This window comes from Rhipicephalus microplus, chromosome X (assembly GCF_043290135.1).
Source record: "Rhipicephalus microplus isolate Deutch F79 chromosome X, USDA_Rmic, whole genome shotgun sequence".
Taxonomy (NCBI): Eukaryota; Metazoa; Arthropoda; class Arachnida; order Ixodida; family Ixodidae; genus Rhipicephalus; species Rhipicephalus microplus.
Genome location: NC_134710.1, coordinates 497979752 through 497993556, shown reverse-complemented (window position 1 = coordinate 497993556; position 13805 = coordinate 497979752). Strand labels below are relative to the sequence as shown.

At 43.1% G+C, this 13805-nt stretch overlaps 1 protein-coding gene across 7 annotated transcripts in view; it reads left to right on the top strand.

The window, feature by feature from the left end:
• Nucleotides 1–13805, top strand: part of Swt1 (Swt1 RNA endoribonuclease) — a 323033-nt gene that overhangs the window by 145616 nt on the left and 163612 nt on the right. For all 7 annotated transcript variants that reach the window (XM_075880970.1, XM_037412977.2, XM_037412978.2 and 4 more), the window contains one exon: nt 9691–9778. In XM_075880970.1, coding sequence (XP_075737085.1) covers nt 9691–9778 — 88 coding nt within the window. The remainder of the gene's footprint in view (nt 1–9690; nt 9779–13805) is intronic.

The following is a 13805-nucleotide window of genomic DNA, read 5'->3' as shown; positions in this document are numbered from 1 at the left end:
AATCATATAGTGGTTTTAGGACGTTAAACCCCACATATCAATCAATCAATCTGTCTCTCCCTAACCCGCTTGCCTTCTCTGGGAATCCAGTTAGTTACCCTTAACGACCAGCGGTTATCCTGTCTACGCGCTACATGCCCGGCCAATGTCCATTTCTTCTTCTTGATATCAGCTGTGATATCCTTAACCCCCGTTTGTTCCCTAATCCACTCTGTTCTCTTCTTGTCTCTTAAGGTTACACCTACCATTTTTCTTTCCATTGCTCGCTGCATCGTCCTCAATTTAAGCTGAACCCTCTTTGTAAGTCTCCAGGTTTCTGCTCCGTAGCTAAGTACCGGCAAGATACAGCTGTTATATACCTTCCTCTTGAGGGATAGTGGCAATCTACCTGTCATAATATGAGAGTGCTTGCCGAATGTGCTCCACCCCATTCTTATTCTTCTAGTTACTTCAATCTCGTGGTTGGGCTCTGCAGTTATTACCTGCCCTAAGTAGACATAGTCTTTTACAACTTGAAGTGCACTATTACCTAACTCGAAGCGCTGCTCCTTTCCGAGGTTGTTGTACATTACTTTCGTTTTCTGCAGATTAATTTTAAGACCCACCTTTCTGCTCTCCTTGTCTAACTCCGTAATCATGAGTTGCAATTCATCCCCTGAGTTACTCAGCAATGCAATGTCATCGGCGAAGCGCAGGTTACTAAGGTACTCTCCATTAACTCTTATCCCTAACTGTTCCCATTCTAGGCTTCTGAAAACCTCCTGTAAGCACGCGGTAAATAGCATTGTGGAGATTGTGTCCCCCTGCCTTACACCCTTCTTGATTGGTATTCTGTTGCTTTCTTTATGAAGCACTATGGTAGCAGTTGATCCCCTGTAGATTTCTTCCAGAATGTTCATATATACTTCATCTACGCCCTGATTCCGCAGTGTCTGCATGACGGCTGATATTTTTACTGAATCAAACGCCTTCTCGTAATCTATGAAGGCTATGTATAGTGGTTGGTTATACTCTGAGCATTTCTCTATTACCTGATTGATAGTATGAATGTGGTCAATTGTTGAGTAGCCTGTTCGAAATCCTGCTTGTTCCTTTGGTTCATTGAATTCTAATGTTTTCTTTACTCTGTTAGCAATTACCTTTGTAAATAGCTTGTATACTACAGAGAGCAAGCTGATCGGCCTGTAATTCTTCAAGTCCTTGTCATCTCCTTTCTTGTGTATTAAGATGATTTTAGCGTTCTTCCAAGACTCTGGTACTCTTCCCGTCAGGAGACACCTCGTAAACAGAGTGGCTAGTTTTTCTAACACAATCTGTCCTCCATCTTTCAGCAGATCTGATGTTACCTGATCATCACCAGCAGCGTTGCCTTTTTGCATGCTCTCCAAAGCTTTTCTGATTTCTTCTATCATTCGGCGGCAGTGCACGAACCGGACGGAACGTAACAAATCTTCTGCTTTCGCAGCTTGCTGGCTTCAACTTGGCTCACGGATACCGCCCTTATCGCCTTGATAGACGGACGCGTCGCCACCACTTTGGTCATCGTGGTCCTGCGCCTGCGCTTGGAGTTTCACGTGACCTGGACGTTTCACGTGACCTGGACCTGGAAAACGCTTAAAAAGACGGCATCGCCGAGTGGACCACAAAGTTCGGCGGCAGTGCACGAACCGGACGGAACGTAACAAATCTTCTGCTTTCGCAGCTTGCTGGCTTGAACTTGGCTCACGAATACCGCCCTTATCGCCTTGATAGACGGACGCGTCGCCACCACTTTGGTCATCGTGGTCCTGCACCTGCGCTTGGAGTTTAACGTGACCTGGACGTTTCACGTGACCTGGACCTGGAAAACGCTTAAAAAGACGGCATCGCCGAGTGGACCACGCAGTTCGGCGGCAGTGCACGAACCGGACGGAACGTAACAAATCTTCTGCTTTCGCAAGTGAGAAACGGTGTTACTCACGTCTAAGTCTGCTCCTGTGCCTGTGCACTGCTGCCGAACACAGCGTGAAGTGTATTTGCTTTGAGTGAAGTGTTCTTGCTTTGCTATGGGGAAGGATTCCGCAAAAAGTGCGGGGAAAGACACGGAAAAGGACGCAGAAGATGTAAAGGATTTAAAAGAGCTGTCGAAGGCATTTGAAAATTTCAAACGCGATTTCAGAAGTGAGATTTGAGAAATTAAAGACAGCATAGCCTTTTGCGCTGACACCTGCAGTGAGGTGAAAGATGTAGCCACTGATATTAAGAATATGAGAGCTGAAATGCAAGAGCTCATAAGACAAAACATGGAATTGAAAGCGGAAAATAAGAAACTGTCACAAAAATGCGATGAGCTCGAACAGTATCAGCGCCTAAACAATCTTGAGATAAAGGGTGCGCCCGTCGGGAATGATCCAGTGAATGTTGTAAGAAAGATAAGCGAAGCTGTCGGCACGGCAGTTGATCTGTCTGATATTGACACATGCCACTGGATTCCCACTCCTAAGCCTGGTGTGAAGAAAATAATCGTTCGCTTTGTAAAAAGAACAAAACGTGACGACATACTGGCAAAATGTAGGAAGAAGAGGCTCGATAGTTCTATGCTTGGGGATGACAAAAAAACGCCCATTTTTGTAAATGAGCATTTGACGCAGAAGGGCAAGGCATTGCTTGCAGCGGCAATACAAAAAAAGAAAGAAGCCACATGGAAATTTGTCTGGACATCCGGTGGCAAAGTTCTTGCACGCAAAGATGAAGGATCACGAGCGGTACACATTGTGGATGAGACAAGCCTGGCTAAAATTAGAAATTAGATGTGGCTTGTGTCATAACAAATTGAAAAACATTCCACTATGACTGATCTTGTAAATAACCAAAAGTATTACAGTGTTGAAGACTTTAATAGGGTATTTCAATCCGGAAAAGGCTTGTTTAAAGCATTGCATATAAATTGTAGAAGCATAAAAAGAAAGGTCGACGAGATTGCTAATTTTATATGGTCTATAGCTATCGGATTTGATGTGCTAGTTTTCTCCGAGGCATGGATTACTTATAAATAAGATGCGCCGTTCTTTCCAGGCTATAGTCATGAACTTCTCGGTCGTAACCAGCAAAAAGGTGGAGGTCTTGCTATTTATTTTAAGGATACGCTTTCGAGTGAACTGCTTGATAAGTATACTGTTATGAACGATGATGTTGAATGTATTACAATGTGTGTTGGCCCATTCATAGTAATTGGTGTACATAGGCCACCACATGGCCACAAAAAGAAATTTATTGAGTTTCTTAATGTTGTGTTATCAACTGTTTGCGGGAATACTCCTTGCATAGTCATGGGTGACATAAACATTGACCTCTGTCCCAATGATCCTTATGCCAAAGATTTTGAAACGCTCTTACTTACATATGGAAGTACAAATTTTATACGTTCACCTACTAGGATTACATCAACAAGTGCTACGCTCCTTGATATATGCGTCTCAAATTTAAGTTCACAGAATATAAAATCCGGGGTATTTGCGTATGACATAAGTGATCATATGCCCATCTTCTTTCTTGCACGATTTACTTCTCAAATTGGTCAGAAAACAGAGACATCTTTCCACCGAATTAAAAACAGCAAAACTCAGGAACATTTTTTTCTGCTAGTTCAGAACATAGATTGGAACACTGTTTATAGACAAGAAAATCCTGATGATGCTTATAACACATTCATGAGGTTATTGAGTGCTAGCTATGATGCGGCATTTCCACTTCAGAAGCGCTCACGTGGCAGAAATAAGAAATGCAGAAAGCCTTGGATAAATCGTGATCTTGCCCCGCCGCGGTGGTCTAGTGGCTAAGGTACTCGGCTGCTGACCCGCACGTCGCGGGTTCGAATCCCGGCTGCGGCGGCTGCATTTCCAATGGAGGCGGAAATGTTGTAGGCCCGTGTACTCAGATTTGGGTGCACGTTAAAGAACCCCAGGTGGTCGAAATTTCTGGAGCCCTCCACTACGGCGTCTCTCATAATCATATGGTGGCTTTGGGACGTTAAACCCCACATATCAATCAATCAATCAATCAATCAATCAAATCGTGATCTTTACCGGTGCATAAAAATAAAGAATAAATTGTATCATGATTTCATCCGTTCGCGGAACACAGACACCTTAGCTGAGTACAAGAAATACAGAAACGTTTTAAACTCAGAAATACGGAAGGCTAAACAGAACTACTATGAAAAATTATTTGCAAGCATTTACAATGACCAGAGGAAGCTATGGGAGGTCATAAATGGGCTTACGAACACAAATAAGGGTTGTAATAGGACACAAGACCTAACAATTAATGGTCAGATTTTCAGTGGTGAAAGGTTGGCCAATGTTATGAATGAACATTTCATAAATGCGGGTTCCTTTATTTTAATGGATGAAAAGCGAGATAATGCTCCAACTCCTGATAAGTCTCCTTTGCCGTATTCTATTTTTCTCGCACCCACAGATCCGGTTGAAGTAGAAAGATTAATCAGAAAACTTAAAAACAATGTTGCATCAGGCATTGATGAGATAGGTTCTGTTGAGTTAAAAATGGTGTCACCATTGATATCTAATGTCTTGGCCTATATTATCAACCTCACCCTCACTAACGGTGTATTTCCAGAGCAGTTAAAAGTGGCAAAAGTCACTGCAGTACATAAAGGCGGTGATACCAATACTTCAGTGAACTATCGACCTATATCCCTGCTTCCAACAATATCAAAAATATTTGAAGGGGTTATTTATGATAGACTTGCATCCTTCTTTGATAAGCATCAAATAATAACAAAAAGTCACCATGGTTTTCAAAAAAATAAATCAATAGAACAAGCTCTACTGTATATCAAAGATAAGATAATCGAAAATATGGAAAACAAAAAATATACTCTCGGGCTCTTCCTAGATCTTCAAAAGGCTTTTGACTCCATACAATTCAAATAATTGATTCATAAATCATTAAGTTATGGGGTGCGTGGAGTTGCATTGCAACTGTTTAAAAGTTACCTTGAAGATGGTTATCAATATGTACAACTGAATAACACTATTTCTGTAAAGATAAAATTAAACCAAGGAGTCCCCCAAGGGTCTATACTGGGGCCATTATTGTTCCTTGCCTATATAAATGATATTGTCGATATACCTCATTCTCCTGAACTTATAATGTACGCTGACGATACGAATGTTTTCCTTTCATCAGACAATCTAATATCACTTGAGGTCAGTGTAAATAATTATCTAAGCAATCTTTCAAATTGGTTAAGGCAAAATGGACTGCACTTGAATGCAAAAAAAAAAAAAAAACCTATATGATATTCCGACCTATAAACAAACCTATTAGTAACATAGCTGTAAATACGAAGGAAATTGCATCGCACATGTTAGGGAACAAAAGTTTCTTGGTGTATGGTTTCAGGAGGAATTAAACTGGAACACACATGTAAATCATCTGATCACCGCATTAGCGCGAATAGTTGGTTGTTTTTTTAGAACAATGCACTTAATCCCATTGAGGTTAAAAATAAATATGTACTATGCACTCTTCCATTCTAAAGTAACTTATGGGATGTTAGTCTGGGGAACGACATCACAAGGGAATTACCATAAGTTAATAACTATACAAAAGAAAATATTGCGCTGCTTTGAAAAATACAGGGGGAATCTGCAAAACTTGCGCACTGCTCCACTATTCATTAAACATTCCATACTCAGAATTGATCAATTATACCATTTTAAGTTGCTTCAGTTAATACAAAAGACTAAGCTATATGAAGAAAGTTGCACCGAAAGACCACACTACAGTCTGTGAGAACAAAAGAAACGAGCTCCTAGAACAAGAACCAAGTATGGAAAACAAAGTTTTGCTTACCAAGTACCTCAGGTTTTAAATACCCTTGCAGATCAATTGAACTTTAGGGCTAGTAGTGCGACTTTCAAGAAACAAATAAAGAACTTATTCATAACCACCGGTCTACACTATCGAAACCACGTAATGGAGTCTCATGCCTCTGCAAATGCTTAAATTGTTCATAAATTTTCATGTCAATTATACGAGTGTATACAGCGCAATTCATTGTATCCGCATGCATTTTGTGTCTGTTTTTGAGTTTTTTCATTGATATCGTTTAGTTGTGAATTTTTACGAGAGTGACCTCTAAGTCTTAAAATGTGTTATGTAAACTTCTTATGCTATTTATGTTTGAATTTTGTGTGTACAATTGCAGGTTGCTTGAAACCAATGTATTGAATATATATATTGTTTGTCAGTGCTTATGTCTAAGCTTTGCACTGTCACGGACTGCGGAGGGACAAGGGCCTTTGTCAGGCTGTTTGCCTTTAGCCCTTTGCCTCTGCAGTGAGCTCTGTATCCGGCTTACTGTAAATAAAAGTACTACTACTACTACTATTACTGGTTGGGTGTCATTTGGGTTACTGCTAGTTCTTATAGTATTAAAGTCGTGGTTGTCCCAGCTACTGTACAGATCTCTGTAAAACTCCTCCGCTATTTTAACTATCCTATCCATATTGGTAGTTATTTTGCCTTTTTTGTCCCTTAGTGCATACATCCGATTTTTGCCTATCCCAAGTTTCCTCTTCACTGCTTTGACGCTTCCTCCGTTTTTCAGAAAGTGTTGTATTCTTTCCATGTTATACCTTCTTACATTGGATACCTTACGCCTATTAATCAACTTCGAAAGCTCTGCCAGTTATATTTTGTCTGTTGTACTTGAGACTTTCATGATTTGATGCTTCTTAATGAGATTCTTCGTTTTCTGGGAAAGCTTGCCAGTGTCCTGTCTAACTACCCTGCCTCTAACTTCCACTGCACACTCCGTAATGATACTCATCAGATTATCATTCATTGTATCTATATCATCAGATTATCATTCATTGTATCTATGCTAAGGTTGGTTTCCCCACTAAGAGCCGAGTACCTGTTCTGAAGCGAGACTCTGAATTCCTGTACTTTTCCTCTCAGTGCTAGCTCATTGATTGGCTTCTTGCGTATCAGTTTCTGTCGTTCCTTCTTCAAGTCTAGGCGAATTCGAGACTGTACCATTCTATGGTCACTGCATCGTACCTTGCCAACCATTTCCAGATCCTGCACGATGCCTGGGTGTGCACTCATTATAAAGTCTATTTCATTCTTATTTGCCCCATTAGGGCTCCTCCATGTCCACTTGCGGTTTCCTCGTTTTCGGTAGAATGTATTCAAAATCTGTAAACTATTGCGTTCTGCGAATTCTACTAGTAGCTCTCCTCTGGCGTTTCTAGTAACGCTTCCATAATCTCCTACTGCCTGGTCTCCAGCCTGCTTCTTCCCTATCTTTGCATTAAAGTCTCCCATCAGTATTGTTTACTGTGTTTTTACCTTACTCATAGCCGATTCCATGTCTTCATAGAAGCTTTCAACTGAGACGTCATCATGGCTAGATGTAGACGCGTAAGCCTGTACCACCTTCATCTTGTAGACACACCAATATAATGTGATATAAAGTAGAAATTACTCACTACACCGTGTTACACATTCGGTGGCTACACTAGTGAGCAGAAGGCTCTCAGCAAAACGAAAGTAAACAAAGCAACAAACCATATGTTCTGCTTCCTGCCATCACTCACGTAGTTCGTTAGTCACCCCGGCGAAAGCAGCGTCTCAAACACCCACTCAGACACTACCGTAAATATAAACTGCAATTAATAGACGCACACACAAAATAAACTCGGCACGTTGAAACGTTCAGCAGCAGACGGAACGCCATCAGCTGCGGCCTGGGCGCAACTGTTGCCAGACTTGAAGCGGGGGTTTCGCTAACTCTATTGGCTCAAGGCTTAGGGAAACCATGCTGCCACTCTAAATGCATGTATTTTGCTGTAATGTCAATTTATAAAAAAGAATAATTAAGAAAAGCATTCATTTATTGTACAGAGATAGGCATTGCTTAACCACAATTACGAATACTCTCGTTATCAGGCGGTTTTCTCGGCTCAAGCAGTTCACTCAAGTGAAGGGAGTATTTCCAAGGCCTTCCTTGGCGAAGGGAGTGTGGAGGAGCGTTCATGAAATGCAGTGGCTCCTTGAGTGGAGGAGCACGCTCCGCCTTGACTTCGTCAAGTCGAGGGGAGCCCTTGAGTGAAGGAGCGTTTGTGAATACGGGTCCTAGTGTCATCGCAAATAAGTGATCAACCACATTCGCGAAAAGCGATTGTGGCGTTTCACTCGCCACCTCTGGAAGGCCAAATACAAGAAGATTATTGCGACGGCTTCTGTCGTCTAGGTCAGCGAGTTTCATTTCCAAGTTACGAATGCTTTTTTCAAGTCCCGTGATTTTGGCACCAAATTCTTTTAGCGTTGACTTAGACGCCTCAACCTTTTGTAACTTAGATTCAATTACGTCCAGCCTATCTTGCATGAGCTTTTGGCCCTCCAGAAGTTGCTGAAGCAGATCATTGGTGTTGGGTCCCAGATTTAGTTCCACATCCCCACAAAGCATAAGCAAAGAGAAAAGAACGCCCTTTGCATACGAACAAAACATACAGACACTGTAAGGGCACGTCAGCTGGAGCAGACATCGGTCACTAGACCTAATAGATGCGTGTTTGTTACTAACCTGCATAAAAAGCAGAAAAGGATTCATGGTGATGTTGACTGGCGGCCAGCCGACGTGCCCACTGAAAGAATTCTAGCAGAGTCGTCTTCTTATGAAGGGAGCCGACGATGTCGCAGGGGGCGGTGGTATCCAGTCAGATGACTGAAGCTTGTGCTCGAATGCTTGTGCGCACCCTCCGGAGTGATGCGCAGGAAAGACGGAACACACGGAATCACCGCCTGCACTGATCGTCACAGCCGTTCCAAGAAAAAAAGTCTGCATAAAAAGCAGAAAAGGATTCATTGTGATGTTGACTGGCAGCCAACCGACGTGCCCACTGAACTGCCCACCATATAACGAAATCCTCTTTATAACACTCTTTATAACAAATTTTTTGGGAAATTTGTCAGTTTCGTTATATCCAGGTTTAACGGTACTACTCTTTTTGGATGTAAAATGGCGGCTCCCTTTATGTGACGTGTCATTCATTTTTAAGACCTTAAATGTCTGTGTTGGAGCTCTCCTCAGTGACCTTGATACAAGATGGGCCATGACGAAAATTCTTATGGATACAAAAAAAACCTGGGTTTTGATTCTGAATCCAACCCAGTTATACTCGGTGGCATTCATGTATTCTAACAAAGCCAGACCGCCGCTTGAAACTGCTTCATAAAAGGCTGTACACTCATTATGACGATGGACGCAAAGATAAATAAAATTTGTGTTTAAACCAGAATCAAACAGGAATTTTTTGTGGAGGCCGAGCATTTCACAGCGAAGCCACACCCGCTTTTGAAACTGCTTCAAAACAAAAGACCCTATCATGTAGGGCAACGTTGCCGGGCATAACGTTGCATGGCGGAAGTTCTGTCTGCAGAGTCCGGGAAACACTGAAAGTGTGCACACCATGACAGCATTGCATAAGGCATTGAATGCCACACATATGTGTTCCTGCTCATTCGCCTCGCATAAATGCCTTCTAGTGTTTGAGTTGATCTTTCCTCCTTTTTGGTGCACTTCAGAGTGGCCAGAGCTTTGCATAGGCAGGCTATCATTCAGAGTGAAGCATAGGACTGGCTTTCCTGATGGACATTGTTTTCTTTACTATGCAGGCACTGCAGAAGGATGAAGACCTGCCCAAAGGATGTGAACTGAATGATGACCATTTCATGCACTGGTGCCTCATGTTTAAAAAGCAAGGTAGGTACTTTATTTGGTCGCAAGCTGATACAAATAGCATAAATGCACTATGCATGACTAGTTGATGCATGCTTGTAAGGGGATAGGGTTTGCAAAATATTTTAAAAAATTGTTTTATTCTTTTTGTGTTACTTGGGATCTGCAGCCTTTCCTGAACCAAAATCAGTCATTTGTTTGTCTTAGTAGGATTTTTTCTCTCGAAAAATGCAAAACATGTGAGATGGCCTGTCGTGCTGCCATTCTTACATAGCAAAGAATTTCTTGCAGTTCAAGCATCATAGCCATATAGAGTTGGCCAGTTGGAGCACATTTGGCACATTCAGAAGAAAATTGGCTTAGAACTGCGAAAACGAAAGAAAGCAGAGGCATCAAGTTTTCTGTCGGGAAATTTATATCTGGTCCGGGATGTCTTAGGGGTGTTATTATTGGCAAGCACCACAACTATTAACGTTGGTCCATTAAAAGAAGTAGAGCCAGCTTGGAGGACATGTGAAAAGCTGTCCAGGCCACATATTTTCACATGGCATCAAAGGATGCCAATCAATCTCACAGCTTTTGCTCGAAGAACACCGAAACTTGGTGTAAATTCAACAAAGCCCAGTTGAATGGTAAGCCATTTGTTCATAAAGAACACCTTCCAGCATCTGTTATGTAGGCTGTTAAGTCAAATCATCTGGAACTAGCTCACTCAGATGTATTTTCTAAATTCCTCCATGGGAAAACTCAAAACCATGATGATTTGTTGGACTGGTGTGTGGGAGCGCACTCTAAAAAAACATTTTCTTCAGGCACCAAGCACTCTAAATATGCGCTCCTGATGCTGTGTTCACTTTTGATGATGGCAATATAGCCCATGTGTATGTGCTGAACTATATTGGAAATTCGCCCAGGGCACTGCACAGTGCAGGGCCTACGCACCCTTGAACTGCATTGACAGTACTGTGGACCTGGCTGCATAGCATGCGAGAAATCACTCTCGTCAAGCAAGACGTTTCAACACAAAAAGAAAATATATAGGCGACGAGTATATGGCTAGTGCCTATTGAGCGGGTCTATCAATTCGCTGTTACCTCGTTATTTCGAAAGAATGCACATTTTCAACTTTAAATGCGATTATCTCAAAATATGCTTTTTTTGTATATATGTTTCTTTTTCTCAGCAACTACAGTATCTAGAATCATAGATTTTGGTTAGTATTTAGATAACGTAATAGGGAATAGGCTGAAGCAAAATTAGTGTAATGTGAGGAAGTGCTCTTCTGCAACACGACATCAAATTGCTATTATCGAGTGATAAGTGGGTACCTGAACTAAAAAAAAATTTACAAAAATTGATCATTCCCCGCAGGGGCGCCTGCGCAAGTAGGCGTTTGGTGTGTAGCGACACCACGGACCCGAGCTAACGGGGGAGTTTCTACTCCCTCCCACGCCTAGCCGTGCGTGGCTTTGCCGTGCCCGGGGAAAAGGGGATCCTGGGGGTTGAGCTGACGCTGGGTGATTGGACCTTTAAGGCCCCCCGGCAGAGGCAACACACCCCTTTGGCCCCGGCTTCACGTAGACGGCACCCCTGGGCTGACTCACCCAGGGGAAATCGGCAGTCGCCTTTTCCTATCTCTCTCTTCCTACATCTTAGTCTTTTCTCATCTTTAAATCGGTCCTGTCGTCTTCTCTCTTCCCTTTACTTCCGATTTTTCCTGGCGGCAAGGGTTAACCTTGTGTAATTACTCAACCTTGAGTAGTTATATTTGGTTATAGTGGCAATGTACGGCTGGCGTCTGCAGCCTTATGCTATTAAGTGCTTCAGCGTCCCCTGGTTGGACTCCATGGTGGGTGGTCGCCATTGCTGCCGAAAAAAAGTACACTACTATGGGAACACCTGCATTTCCCCATCGCCTAAATCGTCTTCCGCTTAAGAGGTGACGCACCGATGAAATAATAATTTTCAACCAACCCAGACACTGTTTTCCGAAATTTCATGTAGTGCACAGCGAAAAGCCAACAAAACAAGCCAGAGCCATATCTCCATTTCTCGTTGCTAAATCTCTGACTGAGCTCTTTGGCCCAGGATACAAGGTTACAAAGATGGCTAGCGGAGACCTTCTCCTTGAGCTGCCAGAAAAACACCACTATGAAAAACTTGGCGGTCTCAAAGCATTTGGTAATATCCCAGTATCTGTTTCGCCTCATAGATCAATGAACACCTCACGCGGAGTTGTTTCAGAAGCAGACCTTCTTGAAATGTCTGAACAGGAACTGCTTGAAGGGTGGAAAGAGCAAAATGTCACGGATGTGAAACGAATCGTCATCAGACGTGACAACAAAGAAATACCTACCAAACATATAATACTCACTTTTGCATCGAGCACACTGCCTTCATCTATAGACACAGGCTACATCAAACTCTCTGTCCGTCCCTACATTCCAAATCCAAGACGATGTTATAAATGTCAACGATTTGGTCATGGCTCGCAGAACTGCCGGGGTCAGGAAACTTGTGCAAGATGTGGTAGCCACGGCCACCCATCTGATAACTGTGTTACTACGCCTCACTGCGTGAATTGTGACGGGGAACACGCTGCGTATTCGTGTTCGTATCCTAACTGGAAGAAAGAAAAAGAAATAATCACTCTTAAAGTCAAAGAAAACATCACATTCAAGGAAGCAAGACGAAGAGTGTCGCCATTTTACGGCGCAACATATGCTGATGCGGCGCGTCAGGGGGCAACGCCGCACCAGCCCTCGCCACCCCTTCGGCCCGCGCAGAGCGAGCCGTCGGCTGTGGCACCTGCCCCCAAGGCGGCTGTAGCCCAGGCTACACCGCCTACTCCCAAACAGAGACTGGAGACTCTAGAGTCTTCGGGTCTCAAGGCCTCCCCTCACCAGGCGAGGCCCAAAATCTGAACTAACAGCCCGCACGTACGGGCATCCAGTGCCTCCGAGGAGGCAATGGATACGTCGGCACCCTTGGTGCCGAAAGAGCGGCGTGGCTCCTTGGAGCGCGCCAAGAAAACAAAAAAGCAAATAACAGGGCCTGGTGATGGCCCTGTTAAGTGAACTCAAACTCCCCGTCTAAACAGCCACTCGCTTTTCGTACACACAGCATTATTTTACATTCACCATGAACACTCAAATTATGCAATGGAACGTCAGGGGCCTTCTCAGAAACCTTGACGACATCCAAGAACTCTTACTCAAACACTCACCAAAAGTGCTGTGTGTACAAGAAACACACCTTAATTCAAAACACACAAATTTTCTTCGTAAATACGTTATTTTTCGAAAGGACCGTGATGATGCCATGACATCATCCGGAGGTGTTGCCATCATAGTGAATCAAGGAATTGCATGCACACACTTACGACTCCAAACGTCCCTTGAGGCAGTGGCTGTTCGAGCGGTTCTTTTTGATAAACTGATCACAATCTGCTCTATTTACATTCCTCCTAGCTATCAGCTGCAAAAACGTGATTTATACTCTTTAATTGATCAACTACCGGAGCCCTATGTTCTCCTTGGAGACTTCAATGCGCATAGCAGGCTATGGGGTGATTCTCGGTATGACGCGCGAGGTCGACTGATCGAACAGTTCCTTCTCTCGTCAAGCGCGTGTCTGCTGAATCGAAAAGAACCAACCTATTATAACCTCGCTAATAACACCTACTCCTCCATAGACCTCAGCATAGTATCTCCATCTCTTGTGCCTCTACTCCAGTGGAAAGTTGTCAGTAATCTGTACGGAAGTGACCACTTCCCCGTAGTTTTAAGCACAACGACAGTAACTGAGTGTCCACCACGTGTTCCCAAGTGGCTCATAAACAGAGCCGACTGGGAACAGTTTCATACTATCGCTTGTCTAGGTTGGAATGACATCTGTACTTTGAACATTGATGTTGCTGTGAAATACTTCACAGCGTTTTTGATTGATGCTGCAACAAAATGCATCCCACAAACAAATGGACACCCTGGAAAACGATGTGTGCCATGGTGGAACTCTGAATGCCGAAACGCGCGCAAACAGCAAAACAGAG